This window comes from Coenobita brevimanus, chromosome 6 (genome assembly GCF_032717465.1).
Source record: "Coenobita brevimanus isolate Jiangsu-jjx chromosome 6, ASM3271746v2, whole genome shotgun sequence".
In the NCBI taxonomy this organism is placed as follows: domain Eukaryota; kingdom Metazoa; phylum Arthropoda; class Malacostraca; order Decapoda; family Coenobitidae; genus Coenobita; species Coenobita brevimanus.
The window spans coordinates 64,724,509-64,745,702 of NC_136959.1; the positions used below are offsets into that span (position 1 = coordinate 64,724,509).

At 41.8% G+C, this 21,194-nt stretch overlaps 1 protein-coding gene across 4 annotated transcripts in view; it reads right to left on the bottom strand.

Moving 5' to 3' along the window:
* The window catches only part of Spred (Sprouty-related protein with EVH-1 domain), a 79,721-nt gene extending 59,213 nt beyond the window's left edge, over nucleotides 1-20,508 (bottom strand). For all 4 annotated transcript variants that reach the window (XM_080272717.1, XM_080272709.1, XM_080272704.1 and 1 more), the window contains exon 1: nucleotides 20,388-20,508. In XM_080272717.1, the coding sequence (XP_080128843.1) occupies nucleotides 20,388-20,407 (20 nt within the window). In that variant the 5' untranslated portion in view covers nucleotides 20,408-20,508. The remainder of the gene's footprint in view (nucleotides 1-20,387) is intronic.
* Between the last annotated feature and the right edge of the window lie 686 nt (nucleotides 20,509-21,194).

The following is a 21,194-nucleotide window of genomic DNA, read 5'->3' on the forward strand; positions in this document are numbered from 1 at the left end:
AGAGAGAGAGAGAGAGAGAGAGTGGGCGTGACTGTATTCCCACGGGCGGACGGGCGGAAGTTGGGTGACGGAAGACCGGGAAATTGGTCAGTTGTCACCCACGCCCACACACAGATACAGACACAGACATACACACACACACACACACACACCAGCCTACTCTTACCAAACCCACATCCACATCACCCACAAATTTATTTACATCCTCTCTCATACACCCACACTTTTCCCTTTCGCACCTTCACCCACTTCGACACTCCTCGCCCCACACAATTTTAGATTATATAACACACCCTCAAACACAATAAAATTCACGCCCAAACCCATACCCGGTACTTATCCTGAAATATCCACACCCACTTACAAACACACCCCTACCCACCCTTATACTCAGGGATATGTACACCTACACTCACCATCACCCCCACACTGACATCCAGCCACATCCACACCCCTTGTCACATCCAGAAAGCCAAACATCAGAATTTAAACATCCTCTCACTCACTTCCACAACCACAAATCGCCCCCCCCCTCTCTCTCTCACCCCTTGACCCCCCATTAAAAGGTCCCATTCGGTCGATTTTCCATTCATACAGAGTTGTCAGATACCTCCAGCTCCATTCGCTCTCTCTCTCTCTCTCTCTCTCTCTCTCTCTCTCTCTCTCTCTCTCTCTCTCTCTCTCTCAATTACCTATTCTATTACTAAGGTCACTGTACCATTACAATACATCCGAATAAGGTACAGTAAAGATAAACTAACTTGCTGTATATTCCGCATTACTGGAGCCAAAATAAAACGACCACGAATATTGCAAATAAAGATGACGAGGGTAACTCTACCACATCATCACCATCACCATCACCACCACAAACAAAAACACCGCCATCGCCATCATTTCCTATCATCATCATCATCACTAACATAAAAATGCATTACCCGGTACTTCCCTATTTTCATCTCCCCCCCTCCCCGCTTCCCCTTCCCTCTACAATACTAATCTCTCCCCCACCTGTCACCTGACCTCACTCCATCCCGTTTCTGGTCAAAATCTCAGACAAAGGTTAAGGTGTCGTATGGGGGGGGGGACAGGGGTTGGGAGGGGAAACAAGTCGATGAGGGAGGGGGGGAAAGGGTGCGTAAAACCATAGAAGGGTAAAAGGAGAGAGAGAGAGATAGATAGGGGAGGGGGGAAATACCGGTACCGACACAAAGGAAACCAAACGTTATCACTTCTCTCTCATGAATACTGAGTTATAACACGATATTATCCCTGGAGATGATGCTAGTCACGAAGAGGCGACATGGGAAGGCTGCAGGGCTATAGTACTATCTCATTTCTGCCACTGAGCTACGGGAAATAGCCTCTAAAGGACGATAATCTGGGCCAAGTTAAAGTAAACGAACTACAATAACTCGTCCTTCGTGACTTATTTGTCCCATTACGTCTTGATATTCTCTTGTTTGTTACCGGTAATTATATCTTTTTAAAAAGATTGTACAATATCAATTTCGCAGTCAACGTGCGATATCAATAATTAAACTAAGGACGAAGTGTTGGAGGATTCTAAGCTAATACGAATGCAGTACTATGACGGCAAATCAGAACAGGAGAGCGGGAAGGGAAGGGAAATTGATGGAGTTAAGGGAATGGGAAAGAATGGTCAGATATGAGTTTAAAAAATGAAGTAAAGGAGGGGAAACAGAGGGAGAGAAGGGGAATGGGGGAGAATAATTAGAGAGGGAGGGTGAAGGATGAGGGAGGCAGGCGGATGTGGGAGAAAGATGTATACCGTGAGGGAAAAAAAAAAAAGTGAAGTAAAGGAAAACATGGATGAGTTGGAGAAGAGGTGAACGAAGTGGAGGAAGAAAAGAAGATGACGAAGAAAGGCGTATATAGTCTGAAGGATATAGGTAAGGGCCAGAAGGGGTACCACTCATGTAAGGAAGAAACAGGTAATGAATATGGAAGAGGAAAGGAGGGGAGTGAAAGGAGAGGAGTGAAGCGAGAGGGATGTGGGAATGGGGTACAATTCGTGTAGGGAGGGAAGAGGGAAAAATGAAGATGGAGGAGAAGGGAGGGAGATGGGACAGAGGGGAAAGAGTGAGAAAGGAGTCAATTTACGTAGGGAAGGAAGCGGGAATGAAGACGGATTAGGAAGGAGGGAAGTGATGTGAGAGGGGAGAGGGAAAGGGGTATAGTTCTCGCTGGGATGCAAGAGGGAAAATGAAGATGAGGGAGAAGAGAAAGAGGAGACTTGGGTGAGTGAACAGGGTGAAAACGGGATACAATTCGCGTAGGGAAAGAGGGAAATGAAGATGGATGAGGGAGGGAGGAGGAGGAGAACAGTAAAGCGTGAGGAGAGGGGGAAAGAGGAACAGTTCGAATAGGGTGGGAAAAGGGGGAAATGAAGGGGTGAGGGGAGGGGAAAGAAGGGAGAGAGGAAGAGAAGAAAGGGTATTGTGAGAAGATAGGAGAGATATGCCATCACCACGGAGCAATAGGAGGGGAGGGGGAGGATAAAATTCCAGAATGTAAAGAGAGGAATGAGTTGGTGAAAGAAAGTGCACAAAATAAGAGGGAGGTGGGCAGAAAAAGTGGAGAAAAGTACGGTAAGAGACTGTGGTATGGTATTTATACAGGAGGAAAGGACAAGATTAAGCGAGAAAAATGGAAATCAGACTGCTATGAATATAATACATGGGGTGCGCAGACTTGGTAAAATGATAAATAATGATATTCGTTAGAGATGTAGTAAAAAAAAAAAAAAAAAGGTGCGTGCTTGGGTGGTAACTGTAGAAATTTTTATGAAGGTGGTGTAGGGCTGGGCCAAATCACAAAAGCAGAGTGGCAGCAATGTTGGCAAAGCGCAAATGGTGACAGTGCCAGTAATGAGAATGATGCATGTGAAAGTGGAAGTGATGTAATGCCTAAGTCTGTATATCGAGTCAGTACATGTCACCGGTATTAAAAAAAAAAAAACAGGATGCAAACACATGCAAACACGGGAAATAGCATACTCCCACCACTCACTAAATATCCGTTTTGGTAGTGTGGCTGCATAAGAATGACATGACTATAAGGAGGCGGGGTGGGGATGTCTTCCCACAGCTAATGAACTTGTTTGCCAGTAGCAAGAATTATGTACCTAGGACGTCATCGTACTGAAACGGCTAACGTGGCAGACGACGGAATGGTTCTACCCCACACGTGTTACGGAAAGTGCCTTAACGGGTGAAGGACGTTAGTACAGATGGTTTCTCCTGTGGGGTGGAGCCGAGGACGTGTAAGGCTTGGATGACAGTGAAAGGAGATGTGGCTCTGTTTTTTTTTTTTTTTTTTTTTTTTCCCTGGCCACAGTACTGAGGGTTCTACTTTTATACGTTGTTTTTTCTGCGTCTGAATCATACCCTCTGCATTTATTGATGATGATGATGATGACGACAATCATCATTAAAATAATAATAATAATAATAATAATAACAATAATTATAATTATAATAGTAATAATAATAATATTATTATTATTTCTTCTTCTTATTATTATTATTATTATTACCATTATTATCAATATCATTACCTAGATGGCCCAAAGTACTCCCCTGCCCCTTCACTTCCCTACCGGCCCACCTCTCACTTTCACTGCCGTCTGGTCCTACTTTCTCGACCCGTCTACTCTCTACCACTGATGCACTTTTGGGGGGTGGGGGAGGGAGGGGGTCTGTTGGTTTTTGTTGCATACATACCTACTTGCAACGGCTATATATACTTATTCTTTCTTTTTCTTAGTCACACACACACACACACACACACACACACACACACACACACACACACACTACATACATTTTTCAAACATTCATTTCCTTCTTACAGCCCCTCTCACGATTTTTTTTTTTTTTTTTTTGACAAATGAGCCACATACGGTACACATCACCTTAGCTATGTATCTAATCTGCCTATCTATCTGTCAGTCATGTAAGTTATAATATTCTTTCCAATTTTTTTTTTTTTTACCCCATTACATTGAAACACGTTAACCTCATCATCGTCACCGTCACCTTCATAACCCCTTTCCCCATCTATGGAGAGGGGGATATAATACACCACATACACTTAGCACATAACTTCCTCAAACAGATACTGCAAAGTGCGCAACAAAAAATACTGCGTGCGCAAATATTCCCACATTATTGTATACGTGCTCTGTAGACGCGTCAGATATCAACCAAGTGTGAAATACTCAGCCATCTACATCCAATATTAATAGCTACGTTTCAACACTATTCAAGAAGTGCTCACATGGGAAATACATTAAAACTGTGTATAATTGGTGCGTTGCAGGGGAAGCACTTAACAAAAGCCTCGCACAAGTACAGTACAGTAAGCTTTGAAATATTAAGCACGCAGCAGATTAATTTTCCGACAATGTGCAACTTTCGGAGTCGCTTTAAATAAAAATGCGCCATGCTTTAGCTGTAGAACATTCGTTAAGTGTGCAATACGTACATGGTTTAATACCCAATTTTTCGAAATTGCGCAGCACAGGTATTTTTATCAACGCAGGCATTTCCTTACATGGTTAGAAATATTAACGTGTATTTTAATTCTGGTTTCTATATACGGTGCCGGTAATAAAAAAGGTACAGACGGTTGGCTCTATGAGGCACGGCCATTCCAGGGACTGAATTCTGACAAAGTGTCTAGTCCAGTTTACAGGACATGCTGTAGATAGTTCTCTCCGTATCAAGCTTTCTTTCCTTGGTTTGCAGACCTGGCCTAAGCCAATTCTTTGGTGAAAAACGAGAGAGAGAGAGAGAGAGAGAGAGAGAGAGAGAGAGAGAAAGAGAGAGAGAGAGAGAGAGAGAGAGAGAAAGAGAGAGAGAGAGAGAGAGAGAGAGAGAGAAAGAGAGAGAGAGAGAGAAGGAGAGAGTCAAGATTGTGATGAGGAACATACATTTCCCAAAGAGCACTATGTATATAATTTCGAATATACGTATATATACTTCAATTGTCACTGTCTACAGGATGGTGGGCAGTGAGATACTCAAGGTTTGTTATGTTTATACTTATCCTGACTATTCGTTTAAGACGAATACAGTATATATATATATATATATATATATATATATATATATATATATATATATATATATATATAATACGCAATACATGTTGGAAGAGTAAAATATCCCATAAGACGTAGTACCCTACAGATCTTTCAGCATGTACCGTACTGGACATACAACAGCGCAGTTTCCATAGGATGCGCAGTGGAGTGCCTCCTAAACCGTGAAGCGTGAGGCGGGGTGGAGCGTGGCAGCTACAAAGACTAGTCCTGTAGACTACCCTACATAACATGCACTCAACCCATACCTACTTTATCAACTTCCATTGTGCATTTTTCTTTTAATTCTACTCACACATGATTTTCTACAGTTCAGAAGATTACCGGAGAAAATTATCCATCAGAATGTCACTTTCCCTTTCCCTTTCAGCCTATCCCGTGACCTGTATTTATATTTTATCCGTGCTACCGACAGCTTTATTCAACTTAAGGGAGACCTCTCGAGTAGCCTAGAAGGAACTGTCTTTATTATCTCTTTCAGTTTGATATCGATCGTATCCCTGCCATCTCCAAACGACTTCAGTCAGTTTGAAACCACACGTAGTGCAAGGGCTAGTCTACTATCCAGTCCTGTCCTTACTAGTCTATGGGGGGAGGGCTAGGCTAGGAATTAGTGACAAATCAAGAACAGCTGCCGCCATCATCATCATCAACATCCAAGCTCCACCTTATGTACGGTAGGGATAGGTCAGAAGCAAGCACCCTAGAGTCCAAAAAGAAGTTCTTTAAATCACCATCACCACATTTGCTCTCCTATCCTACCCATAGCCTGTAATGGGTTAGGGGCAGTGCAGGAGCCGATCATCTGCCTACAAGATCTGCCGCCGTTGCCATCATCACTATAACCCATGCTCCCCCCCCTCCCCCCAGAAAACCCATCCTTTTCAGTCACAGTCACATCATTATAGCCTTTGCTCAACTACCTTTGAGGGGGAGGGCTAGGCCGGAAACAAGATACCTACAGTATTCACAGAAACGCCATCATCATCATAACCTTTTGTTCCTCATCTTAGTTCTACCATACAGCCAATATGGGGAAGGCCTTGGCCAGGAGTTAGCAACTCAGTCCAAAAATATATATCATCTTCAACATAACCTTTGCCATCCCATCCTAGTCCTAGCCTATGTGGGGTAGCACCAGGCAACTGTGTCTAAGAAGACCATCCTTCTCATCCAACCCCTTTTATATCATCCTAACTGTGGCCTAGAAGGGGCAGGAGTAAGGTGGGAGTTGGGAAACTTCTATGAAACTTCCAAACCCTTTCAGGACATGAGAAATTTTAACTACTACATTTTTGCTGACTCGGGACAATTTTATTAGGAGTCGATTTCTGTTCTTACAAGTACAGTACTCATTGTATAAAAAAAAATATAAAATGCACACTTATTAAAACTGAATTTAATAGCGGTTTAATTATCCACAAGGGTACACAACATGACCTAACACTGGCCATCTCTCACAGTTAGAGGCTAAATCCATTGTTGTGGTTTTAAAGAGCACATTAACTTCATCACTATTAAACAAAATGGTAGTATTAAAAAGATCACCTAACTGACCCTTCTTGTCTCACCTACCTGAATTGTGAACTACATGCATGACTGTTCATTTGTCAACATTCCAGGTATGCAACATCCGTTTTTGTACAACAGTAAATTTTAAAAGGCTGCCTCACCTGGTAGGAAAAAAAAATCGTATTATGAATATCACTATACATAATGACTCAGTCTTCTAAGCTGGTTTACTGCTCTTGTAAGAAAGATACCGGTAATTGCTGTAAACTTAAGACGCAGAGTAGCCCTCTTTTGTGGTCACGGCTCCCACTGGCAGATTCAGTGGCATTTAACCATTTTACGATTTCTTTCATCTGAACAAAACTGTCATGTCTTAGCCTAAATATAATCATATGATGTATCAATGTCAGTGATATGGTCAACTAACATAGATTTTAAAGTTGATGAATACTTGGATTTCTCACGGTATATCAAAATCGTTTTGATATTGGCTTGAATAAATTGCCTCAGTGCACCAGTCGAATCAAACAGGGTTAAGAGTGAAAAATCTGCTAACAATTCTGCTGCTGCAGGTTCACAGTCACCACATCCAAGTTACCGGTAGGGCCCTTTCGATCTTCAGGCTCATGATCACTTGTTTCGTAGCTATACCATTCGTGTTTTAAGAGATACAGGGACACGTGTGTGTGTGTGTGTGTGTGTGTGTGTGTGTGTGTGTGTGTGTGTGTGTGTGTGTGTGTGTGTGTGTGTGTGTGTGTGTGTGTGTGTGTGTGTGTGTGTGTGTGTGTGTGTGTGTGTGTGTGTGTGTGCGTGCGTGCGTGCGTGCGTGCGTGCGTGCGTGCGTGCGTGCGTGTGTGCGCGCGCGCGCTGAGAAGCTATTTCTTTCCTAATTAGTTTCAAGTGGTTTGTTAGGAGAGGCCTTTATAGAAACTGCTGCTTTACAGTGCACAGGCAAGGACTCTATTTCATTAGAATGAAGGTTGGATGTCGTCGTTCTCGTTTGTTGCGAAAGTTATTCAGTATTTACTGACCAGGCAGAACTGTATCAACCAGCAGGGCTCGAGTCACTAGTAATGTACTTTGAAAGAAAAGGCTGCCCCTGGCTGGGGTCTTTATTCGTTCTGAAGAGTACTGTCCCCAGCCGGTGCAACGTGTACGGTACTCATCTGGTCACCAACACAACATCGACGATGGGGGCAAAGGACGAAACCAAACATATAGCGACTTGCATCTTGACGATTGTGGTGCCCCAGATCATCTTCACACCGTTAAACACCACAGAAAACTGGCTGTGCATCAGAACATCTGACTAAAAATACTGAGCCTGCTACACTGTAAACATTGCACTGTATCTGTAGCGTGAGGCGTTTTCCTTTTAGTAAAATGAAATTACATTCCACTTTGGCTTCTGATTCACTCTCGGGATAGCAGATAAGATGATCCCACAAGGTATGTTACCAATCCTAAGTTCCGACCTTGCAGGGGGAAGTAAGTTACTTGACCTTGTGATTTCATCCCATCCTGGCATGCAGGGTTGCCGAATTATTCCCTTCCTGCGCTGTCACTTGGATTGTTGATGAGAAAATACAGTTCAAATCCTGTCGCTTTTTGACAAAACACTCCCTCTCCACATTCTCAGTGCATTTTAACTGATAGTATGGATTCATGATTCTTGGCTGATTAATCTCAACAACTGATTATCTGCATCCAGTTGTGAGGATTTCATACCCTATGAACATAACCACAGGTCAGGGTCAGAAACAGTTAAATGGGAAACCTTTAAATTTACTGCAAAAAAAAAAAAAAAAAAGGAGGGGAGGATTTATAAGGTGACCTTACTTGCAGGGTACCGGTATTTATCATCACAATATATTGCTACCGATAAAGGTACCCAGCGAAATAAATCATTGAGCATATTTTCTCAAATATCATTCACGTTTTCAAAATTCTTGGCTAAGACTAACGTCAACAGCCCCCAGTAGCTACCACAACCTTCCCCAGCAGAGGAAACACTAGCTTCCCCTAAACTGAATGACATTTTTGTTGCCGTAACTAAGCTCACCTCCTGGTCTACTAGACTGTTCCCTTTTACTTGATCTACAACTGCCATAGCTCCACCTTGAATGCCGATTTGTAACGAGAGATTAGCATTATAATACGGTGGTAGTTACGAAAGAGTGCTATGAAAAGGATGTAAAGCCGCAATATTGTCTAATTCTGCCTCTGTGCTACGATTAACAAGCTACAAAAGGAAGAAATTCGTCAGTTTAGGGACTTTAAGGTGAATGCGCACCACCAATAAATTCCACGATCACAACCAGAGTTTACGGTGTCCCCCCAAACTACGAACAAGATCAGTTATCACGTAGCTAGGCTAAACCATTTATACAAGAAACTCAAGAATTTGCTTTTTGTTGGATGACAAACTGCAGTACTGAGCACATAAGACCACGATCACTGGGATCAATTTAGGGACCCCCAGAACCACAGACAGTGCAGTATTATAACAACATATAATACAAAATATAATATACCGGTAGCTATATAAAGAAAATCCATACATGTGATTCTGCGAAAGAGTATCCTAAACTGCAGGAGCCCAGAGAACAGGCACCACTTAAAGACTCTCACAATCTCACACCCTGAAACAGCAAATAATAACAACAGTAATAATAATATAATAATAATAATTATAAGAAGAAGAAGAAGAAGAAAATGGTGCTTTCGTAAGGGTGGTCCAAAGAGCAGTAACCCTTACAACAGCGACCAAAATGTCTTGTTCAGGTACCGTTCAAAGGCACAGTGTAACATTCAATAATACAAACGCTGAAAACCACACACACAATAACCCAATACATGTGGTTTTGTTAGAAGGTACCTTAGAGTGCAGTAGTCCTCAGAACCACAACCACAAGCACCAGTTCAGGGAACCCCCAGAACCACGACTGTTCCCGCCTCCCATATAAACACGCCCCGAGGAAGAACAAGAATGGGGATCAATAGACCGAGGGGTGTGACCATTACTGGGGAGGAGGAGGGGGGTTGGGGGAAGGAGGATTTGTGGTTACTCCCCACTGCCTCCCCTTCCCCTCCCCTCATTTCCACTTGCCCCTACCCACTTCCACCCACCCACCCACACACCCACACACACACACACACACACACACTACCTTCCCATTCACAAATCTAAGCCAGCGTTTCACACCTCACCGTCAGTTACAAGGAATCAAATACTTCTCTCCCACACCACATCCGTCATTTCTCGTTACCAGCAAAAAACGTTGTCTCCTTTCTCATGTTTATTCTTGTCAGTTCCAGGAGACTTACCCAGTTTATGAAAAAGGAGAATCCGTAGGCTATTAATACTCTCCATGTCTGACCGAATTTCATGAAGCATTGACTGCGACAAGCCTGCATGTCACATTACACAAACCTTTCAGCAGCAAGACAGATGACAAATGCATTTCACCTCTCCTCACGTATATCACACGTAGTCAGAAATTACACGCCGCCTACACCGCGCACCGTCGCGATCTCTAATGTAACCTCCATCTCTCGGACCCTCTCCTATCCTGCATAAAATCGTCGGGGGCCAGAGTGAAATGCAAAGTAAGTTCTGGGCTGGCGAGGTTCCGGTTAATAACACGCTTGCTACACACACACACACACACACACACACACACACACACACACACACACAAAGATGACAGATGCAGACTGATAAATCAACACAAAAACATCTTTACACATTAAAGCCTGTGGAAATGGATTCTGCTTACGATACGACCGAGATCCAAATTATTTATAGCTATTTTAGACCATTAAATAGACAGTACATCATTCAAGTACTTTATTGACATACATACCATCCTCACAATCTTACTCTAGCAGTACCATGACGTCTTCATTTAGCATACGGTATTTTATTTCATGGCGATTTTACTCTGCTTAGGTGGAGACTCGTGGTTAATGAGGGCTTCTCTGACTCCTCCAGTTTGAACACTAAAGCTGAATAAAATTGTCTGTTGATGACAAAAAAGAAATATGTCACTATAGGGTCCTATTTAACCCTCTTCACTGAGACGACGACATACCGTATCTTTATTCATACTAACTGCAGACGATTACGGTATATTACCGACTTGGAAGGACATCGAATAAAAAGTTTTATACTGTACGTATATATATATATATATATATATATATATATATATATATATATATATATATATATATATATATATAACCTCCATTAATCCATTCAGTGCATTAACCTATATTGTTCTTACCAACTGCAGACTTAAAATAATTTTATTGCATCTTCGGAAGGACATTTTGTGGAGGAGATCAGCAAGTCTCCAATAGCCCATTCACTACAATGACATTTCTCATACTGCCCGACGATTCCTTAATGCTTATGAAGGACCCTCGTCCTTGCTGGATTATCCCTCATGTCCGAAAATCAACTTTACTAAATTCTTGCTGCTGCCAACGACTTTATTTAGAATGAATGCATCTAGTACCTAAAGTATGAAGGCGGTTTTTATCCAGGATAAGTCCAGCAGTTCCAAATGCAATAAGGTCATAATATCGTCTGGCAGCGGCAGAAATAAAACAAAAATGACCTCTGGGTGAAAGGATAAACTTAGACCGTATATCTGCTTGACATGCCGGTACCCGGTACAAAGGAAAGCATCATACTGTAGGCCCTGGACTAACAATTCTGACTTTTTTCGTTAATGAACCACTTCATTCCCATGACATTTCTCCTATCTAACAATTTTGGAGAAATTTTCACACCGAAGAGTTATGATAGCCTTCATTAACTTCGCTACCAACGTCCGCCCTTCAGTTTAAAAAAAATCATCAAACAACGATAGGATCCTTATTACGTAATTTCGAGGAGGGGCTTATTAGAACATGAACTGTGCACCTTACGATAATTACATACATAAGATCACAAACTATTTCTAGAAGCATCACATCACAGAACCCCACAATAATCTATAAACCTAGCTACTTGGTTCAGCCTTACTACATACATAAGTTCACAAACTATTTCCGGAAGCATCACATCATAGAACCCCACATGTGGTAAGCTATAACCCTAGCTACATGGTTCAGCCTTACTAGCAAATTCCAAGATTAAGAAATGCATGTGCTCGCAGGAACAGTCGTCTTCGTCATCATCATCATCATCAGCCCCTTACTTCCCCATGGGCTAATAAAGATACAGTAGCATCTCCAAAGAGCTTAGACTGTTCCTTTCAATTAAATGACGTCCAAGTACAAACAAGTCACAAGTATCTTCCCAAAGTTTGACGAATACATAGGGGAAAAATCGAATCATCTGAAATACACACTAGTAGAGATGGAGGTTTCATTGTATTTCGCAATATGTAAATTTTCTTCAGCCGGAAATGGGCAGATACTGGTGTCTTTCTGTACGTTACCGCCTGACAATTTTATTCTGCATTAGAAACTTTTTATAACTGGACGAGCAAAATAGTCTTTATTAACCTCTTCTGAATTATATTTATATTTCTTAATCTTATCAACAAACGATTATATTCAGTTTAGTCTTAGGGAGACCCTCCACAGTGAAGTTAGGTAAATATAAACGTAGAAAGAGAGAAGCCGATCATTCTTAAGTGAATTACAATGCAACACTCCCGTCTCAGTGACTGTCACTTCTCTAGATTTTAAGTCAGCTTTGTCTCTGACATCATGCCTGCTCGTCTGTTTGCCAGGCATCACTTTAGAGTTCATGCCTGCCTTCCTTATTTGGCATCACCAATTATCTACCATTTAAAAGTGATGTAGTATGACTGAATTCTGAGAGTAGTGCCACGAGGAGGTCGCTTAGGCTAATTGAGTAGCTAGTTATAGGAGACGTGCAGTGACATTCCCTTACTGTGAAGGTCTCTGGGTCTCTCATACCTATGTGACACCCAAGTTAGGGGTTCCAACATTCCCTTCAGTCCAGTAAAGAGAGCAAAATACCTTTAGTGAAAAAGATATACTTTCATATATTAGCCCCAAAGGGGTAGCACATCAGACAAGGTAGGTTATACCATTTTGTAAAGCAATAACTTTTTTTTTTTTCCAGCTTAGTGTTCATCAGCCATCCAGTATAAGATTACCAGATACCATTGTTACAGCTGTGCAAGCGGCTCCTATGTTACGACAAGGGATATTAGTGAGGCATCAGGAAAAGACGCCGGCCAGGACATGGTCCTGTACGAGGCTTACATGGCCATGACTATACTCAGTTTAACTTGTCCAGAATTGCCATCTCTCCATCTTGATTGCTGTACTTTAATATACTGACACTAGAATATGATGCTATTCACGGAGTGCTGTGGAAAGGATACAGATCCGTAGCATTGTCTTTTTCTGCCACTGTGCTTAGTGAAATCGGCTGCAAAAGGACGAAAATCGGGGCCAAGTTAAAGTGGACGAAATATAGTAGACACAGACCACCACCATCTTCATATCTTATCACATGTCACCTGCAGGTCAAACAGGACTCAGCCAACTGTCAACAGCAATTTCAGCCTGCTGCAAAGGACAGTCAGCAATATATTTAGCCAGTTGCTTCTGTGGGTCAGTAGACTCAATCTGCTGCATCTGTGGATCATCAGCACACTCAACCTGCTACTTATGAAGATCATCATCAGCAGGCTTAGTTTGCTGTAGTGTCCAGTTATTGACAGCAAACTCAGCCTACTGCCTCAGTGGAGCATCAGTAAGAAACATATTATGCTCACTTTGCTGAAACCGCAGTAGGGAGTGGATTGATCCTAGCAAGAAAAACAGGTAGGCTAAGAACCTTGCCAACCTTGACGAAGAACACTAGTATGAATCTAGGCTAAAAGCCAGGCCTAACATCGACGAAGAGTGTGTTTTGACTAATCAGCTAAATACTCAGACAAATAACCTTAGTTATATGTCAACAGACCTCCTATAGGTACTTTCTTTATATGCAGTACCTATATTAAACTCAGTTACTGTAAGCCAAAGCAAACCTACTCAGCTTATAAAACTGAACCCCAAAGACAAACCGCAGAAAGCCACTAACATGCAATACTGATATCGTACTCAAAGCAGCCGAATGTGAACATACTTCTGAACCACCAACTGCCTGTCTGTTTTAGCAGCTGCAATATGTAGTGGCAGCCAGTCAGGCTATATTATGGTATTTTTTAAAATGATGAGCTACACGTGGGTTGATAGCTACGGCTAATTCAGAGTTATATCAATACATTCTGGAGCCCCTGAAGTGCTATATCTTCCTGCACTTCAACATCCACATGTTAACGCCACTGTTACCGGCATACGACAAAAAAGTGCACCAACAAGTTCAAGAATGGGCACGACACTACAAAAAACTGCCCAAACCATCTTAAAAAGTATCACACTTTCTGCAATGCCATGCTTGCAAACAGGTCATCGCTCTAGTGCAAACAAGATATGGCACTCTCGGCACAACACCAACTCCCAAAGAATCCTTCATATACCTGTACAACTCCCACAGTAGCAATACCGAATATTAGATTAACCTCAAAACATGAATTACAGAGCCCACACACAGCCTTGACAATCAGACCTTGGTGCTGACCGAATTTCTTCAATACCAAGGGCAGCATACGGTACCTTAATGTTACCAATGCCAATTATCTTTTTACCACTGTCAACTACCCTCCCGGATTCAAAACTGTCCCCCTCCCTCCCTCCCTCCCGTTACATGAGCCAAATGAAAAGTCCTAGTACGCAGCCTGACAAACTGGCACATGGACTTGAATTCACTTCCAGCCATATTCACAAACTGGAGTTGGCAAATTCCTTGGGATCGTTGGCAACTGGAAAGTAACTGCTTTATTTTACGACTTTAAGAATATTACCGAGTTAGTTCTACAGTGATTCTTCAATCATTTGGACATAATTGAGGGTTAGGAAGATAGCCGAGGTGGGTACAATACCGTATGTATGTGATGAACTGCAGGATACCAGTTCAGTTCCAGAGACTCGTCACACTCTTGAGAAAAGCATTCCTCAGGTTGGTATTTTGAGTCCACTCTATTCTAATATCCACATGGAAAACCTCATGGGCATCAACTGAAACAAGGACTTTTGCTGTTCTGTTAGGTAGAACACCTGCAACTCAATATCCAAGGCTCCAACAATCACTTTTCTTCTTCTATTTTTTAATCATTCTCCCCCATTCCTCGGTGAGGACTATCATTCCGACTGGGTAAAAAATTCCGATGTAGGCTATAGTAACTACAGAACTTTTAGGTGTGTTCCAGTCATACTCGCTAGCTGATGACAATATCGTTTCGATTGCAATCACAATATAATACCGGAATACGGTATATGATCCCATGTCATCAACTGTTTCGGTCTGCATCTTTCACTTCACTTCCCTCAGATATATACGGTATATACCGTATAAGTGGTTATCACAATCAATCTTAAGTCCTTCATTAGGTTTCGTGTCATTCCCCTTCATCGTAACGTGACTCCCGCGTCTGCAGTCCTGTTCCTATCTTTCCAACTAGGCCTTCTCGGTGTAGGCTTAACTAATCCCACGTCACCAGTCACTTCTGCTCCTATCCTGCCAGTCATCCTTAACTAATCCCACGTCACCAGTCACTTCTGCTTCTATCCTGCCAGTCATCCTTCCCCTACCATGGTCTTCAATAAGATTAACTCCTTCACTACGATTACGTACTGTAAAATTATTGTTTGCTGCTGTCGGATGACTTGACTCAGGAGAAACTTTCCGAACTAGCGGGACGATATGGCCTTCACAACTACTTCACCCCTTTACGCTCTTCCCGATCGAAATAAAATCGTAAGGTGGTGATCACCTCTGAAGGAGTTAATAACGAAACTTTAGTGCCTTTCAGTTTTCTTGTCCTCTGACTTAATGACTGAAGGTGTTAATAAAGAAAAAGATGTGCGTCTTTCTGGACACAATCAATTCACAACATGTTTCCCTTCTCTTGTCAGAAAAAAAATAAATAAATAAATAAAAAATCCCATACCTCCAGTCACTTGTCTCTTTCTATTCAGTCCCCTTACATCTCGATTCACAAACGCAATCTTCAGTACTTCTACTTATATTCATCCATTCTCGTCACAGCAACGCCAATCCCAGGCAGGCACACTTTTCTGGTTCCAGAGTTCTACTCACCATTCCTATTACACAAACTCAGGTTAGGCTAATAACATCAAAACCTATCTTAGCAAGACATTTAATCTTTCCTTTCTTTATTCTCCAAGCAGGTATTACACTATTCACCTCTCAATCAGTATTCAGTCATAATAAATCAGACTATTTAAAAGGCTGACTGGTAAAGATCTCTTTCTACAGTTTTGCTTGTATCATTCCACTTATTCATCAATAACGCATAATTCCTAATTAGCTTTGTATTCCTTAAACTATTCAATCCGATGACGTTCCGGTAGTATTTCTTATTCTTTATTCAGCTTATGATTTTCCACAGCCTCAACAACTCCCATACCAGGCTTCTTGGAGTTGAACATGAAGTATGCATATACCATATAAGACATCACCGGATTCAAGGGAGTTAATAATTATCCTACATCAAGGCAAAGTATCACACACTTTTACTCGTCCCTTTACTATTCACTTCCTCCCATGGAGTTTTAAGTCTAATTACATAAATAACAGTAAACTCTTCCTACCAGCCGAACTTGTACGGTACTTTACACAAGAAAACTCTATCCATCTAACGAATTACGTTTTTCCTTCCCATTCCCGTCAGAGAATCTGTAGTTAACACTAATCGCAGGCCTTTTATGTCAACTTCCACCCTCCCATTCTCCATTCCTTCGACATTTACTTCAGTTAACTCCATTCGATTTTCCCACGCGAATTCTAAGTCAACACTTTGGTACCCTCAACTAATCCCAGTTGAATAAAAGCATATGGTGTTACCTGCAATTAAATATTAATGAAGACGCGATCACAAGACGGTTTATGGCACCACTCAAGCCCCTATATATATATATATATATATATATATATATATATATATATATATATATATATAAAAGGGGTTATCCGTTTTTCAAACAATACAGGATACCATGAGTAGGTTACGTGGTTTGAGTATTTACACTCAGGCTCCTATACCCAGTCTCAACTGAATAAAACTGTATGGTGTTAAATGAAATAAAATATGGTATCGTTCCATACTACTGTAGTTGTCCTCACCATGAGAACGGAAGCCAGTCCCAGATCTGCAATCATTTCTGCTAGTCCTCCATTTTTTAATCATTCTTGACTGTTGCTTATTCTTAACGCCAATCCCAAGCTTCCATTCAATTTGTCCTTCCAATCCATAAGACCCCCCAAAAACATTTAGTACGATGATGTCCTTCAGTATGTAATTTATTTTTGCGGGTACCACGTTATTATTCAGCTTCGGAAAGTGCCCTGGTAGTGAAGAGTTTAATGAAGGCTGTATCCAACCCCTCCAGTTCGAAAATTCAATCGTCAACCGAATAAAATCTCCATGGTTTGCAAGAATGAAAATAAACTAACGTCTTGAGGCAGAGGGGGTCAACTTTCTTTTGTCAGTTATTTTTCGAGGCAATACTAAGTCCCCATTCATTTAATCTGCCTCAGTCCTTCATTCACTATTCTTTCTCCCTCAATCCTTCATCCACTCTTCATTCTTCAATCTTTCATCCATTTTTTAGCTTATATACTTTTCCCAGTTCTTCACCCATTCTTCAATCCCCCTTATTCCTTCAGTCTTTCATCCATTCTTCTTTCTGCATCATTCATTCATTCTGCCTCAATCATTCACCCATCCTGTCTCAATCCTACATCCACTTTTCACGTTCCCTCAATCCTTCATCCAGCTTCGTTCTCCTTTAATGTTTCATCCATTCATCATTCTGCCGCATTCATTATTTATCGCAATCATTCACCTATCCTCTCTCAATCCTTCATCAACTCTTGACGTTCCCTCAATCCTTCATCCATTATTCATCCTGCCTCAATTATGAATCAAACATTTTTTAGTTCTTCACTCATCACCTTTTAGCCCTTTAACCATTCTTCAGTCTATCCAAAAGTCATCATTCACTGTCTCAACCCTTCATTTATTCTTAATTACGCCAACCCGTCACTCATTCTTCATTCTCTCATAATGTCACCCAGTATGCCTAAGTCTTCCGTATATGTCTTCTTCCGCAATCCTTAATCCAATCCTCATTCTTCCTAGTTCATTCATTCTTCACTCATCCCAAATTAATCATTCATTCTTCACTCTACCTGTCTTTTATCAATTCCCTACGAATCTTTTCATTCTTCATTGTCCGTGCATCATTCATGCTTCATTCTGCCTCACTCATTCTTTCTACATTCTGCTTAAAACCTTCATCCATTCCGCACGATGGTTCGTTTCATCCCTTCTCTATTTTCCCTCACTTTCATCCATTCTTCATTCTCAGTCACTCCATCCGTTCTTCATTCCGTGACAATTCAGTCTTCATTCTGCTTCATCCATTCTTCATTTTGCCTCACCACTTCATTCTGCCTCAGTTCTTCATTCATTGTCTATATCCTTCATCTATTCATCATTTCTGCCTTTCATTCATTCATCCATCCTGTCTAAACCTTTATCCATTATTCGCTCACCCTCAGTCCTTCATACATTCGTCAATCCACCTCAATCGTTCATCCATTCTTCGGTCTGCACCCTACATTCATTTTTCAAAAAGCCTTGGTCCATTTAGTCACAAATTTTATTTGTCCTTCACCCATTCTTCATGCTGCTTCATTCCTATCCATTCTTCATGCTGCCTCGTTCCTGAATTCATCCTTCATTCTGCCTTATTCCTCCATCCATTCTTCATTATACCTCATTCCTCCATCCATTCTTCATTCTGCCTCACACCTCCATCCATTCTTCATTCTGCCTCATTCCTCCATCCATTCTTCATTTTGCGTCATTCCTCCACCAATTCTTCATTCTGCCTCATTCCTCCATAAATTCCACCTCGTCCTTCACCCATTCTTAACTCTCTCACAGTCCTGGTTCACCAATGCGATGAATGAGTGCCCCAGCATTACGCAACGTACCCACCCTCCCTCCATCCCCCCCCCCCAACTGCATCCGGCCAAAAGTTGATTCATCCGGCACGCTTTGCTTCTAAACACCTGCACAAATGCACACACACACACACACACACACAAAAGGAAGACTGTTTGCCTGCCTGAACTAATCACGAGTGATATAATAAAAAAAAAAAAATCACATCTACAGGCAAAACACAATGCAACTCAACGTATGAACAAACGTAACACTTCTCCACTCACAAATGCCGAAAAAAAAGGAAGGTGCTTATAAACGAGATGGGCCTGCCTAAAACAATTAAGGACATACGGAATCGGAATAGCTTCGTACATCCAACAATTGAAAATACAGGCTACACCAATCGAAACAAATTCCAGGCATAAGTACAAAAATGATCACAGAAGACTTAGGCCTATGCTTGTAAACAACCTGTCGAACACTGCTTGTTAATGGGTATTGAGTCTCCCTAAACTAACCCAGTGGACTGTAATATTCCCATCGATGCACACTGCAGTACGGAACAAACTGGAACTATGCTTCCATACGCCATCACAAATTACGAAAGAATAAAAACTGCTCACATACCCAAGTGCTTGCCAAAGACTTCGTATGAACCAAATTAAGTATATTGCATATACTGTACTTCCACCAACATACATGAACTATGCTTTTCAATACCCTTCCAAATACGAACAAAAGGGTGTAGAACTGCTGGGACACACAAATGCTTGCTATACAACATGAGGACCTGCCTCAATCAATCGTGTGGGGTATGAGTAAATTTGTGTCCCACCAACGCACAATACAGTACCTTATTAAACACACAGGATATTGGCCTCTACACACCCTCCCTAATGCTCAAATGAAAACTACATGATATTGCTCAAGGAACTTCCCTCAATCGTGAGGGATATACTGTATACGTGAAACTATTTCCACCAATACACAATGAAATACTAAACAGAACTATGCTTCTAATTAGCCCACAAAATGTTAAAAACGGGAAAACTGCTTGCCAAAACGAATGGTGTTTGAGTGAACCTGTCGTGAGAAAAAAATATATACCACTCGGACAATTTCTACCACCACACACAATGCAATACTTGGCACACACAAGAACTTCTGTAGATTTCACGAACGACTGCGTTAATGCTAGCACAAGTAACGATGGAATAATTCTCGTAATAAGCACAGGGTTCTGCGATACGAAAAAGGAAAATTTCTACTTACGGGTTCGCCAAAGGGATTGGGAAGCTCACAGTGGGAAATACATACTCAACTTTATTCACACATATACCCAGTCAATTTTTAAAAACTCAGCACTCCATCAATGAATGCAGTAGACGTCGCTTTGGTGGCAAACGCTATGACTGGCAGGCTATCACTTCAACATCCAGTGATTCCGAGGTTAAATAAGCACTTTCACATCACCATTAGAATATCCAGCTTGGCTTCCATGGCATAAATGCAGTTCTCACCATCACTTAACATTTACCAACAAAGCGACGTCCGCTTAATCTTTGCCGAGAGAAAATGGAGGCCCCCGATCATACTCAACCACCTCTGTTTTCATCACGTTTTTCACCACATCTGGGCCATTTTTCACAGATCAGACTGGGCATACTTACTCATCATTTCCCTCTGTCATGTTTCATATAGTACAGGTGGCTATTTTGGCGTTTTTTTGCCCTCCTGATGCGCATTTTCATGGTAACTAAACTTCATGGAAGCACCCCAACACGAAATCTTAGTATGAGCTCACTCCTCACTGACACTGCGCACTTCTATCCTCCCTCGACTCCGCGATAGAACGTAGTCCCTCCAAACTCTAATTCCCGATCCAGGGATTTTATGGGTAAGATTTGAAGGTAGGATACCGAGGTTAATCTACGCTGCTTAAACTGGGGGATTAAACATGTGTTAGAAGTTCTAAGAGTCCCATATAATTGAAGATTGTGGTCCGAGAGGCGGAGGAGCACAGAAACGCTCACTGTGGCGCCGTCTGACAACGAGTACACTTTTTCCCGAGCCGCTCACTCCCGTCAGATTCCAAAATTATTCGCTCCCCTGGCCTATCATCACCTTCCTTCCACCCCCATACATCATTTATTTCTCTTGCCCAATGATGCATATGACGCGTAATGGGTAAAACGTATGGAAGAATAATGGTATAAATGCATTGGCGAGTATTGGGATTTGGCAACGGGTGCTCAGTCCAATCCCCCAATCCCTGTGAGCGAAGACTTGCGCACTAAATTACTCGCGCCGGCACCTGTCCGCCCGTCTTCCCTCAGCTCAATTCAATGATGGCAGAGCATTGATGGCGGGACGCTGAATTCGAGCTGTCGTGTCAGTTTTGGGGCTCGAGCTGAGAGTAAACCCGGCTTCCTTCATCTCCATTTAGGTTCTCTTGACTCCCAGGTTGGGTGGGTGGG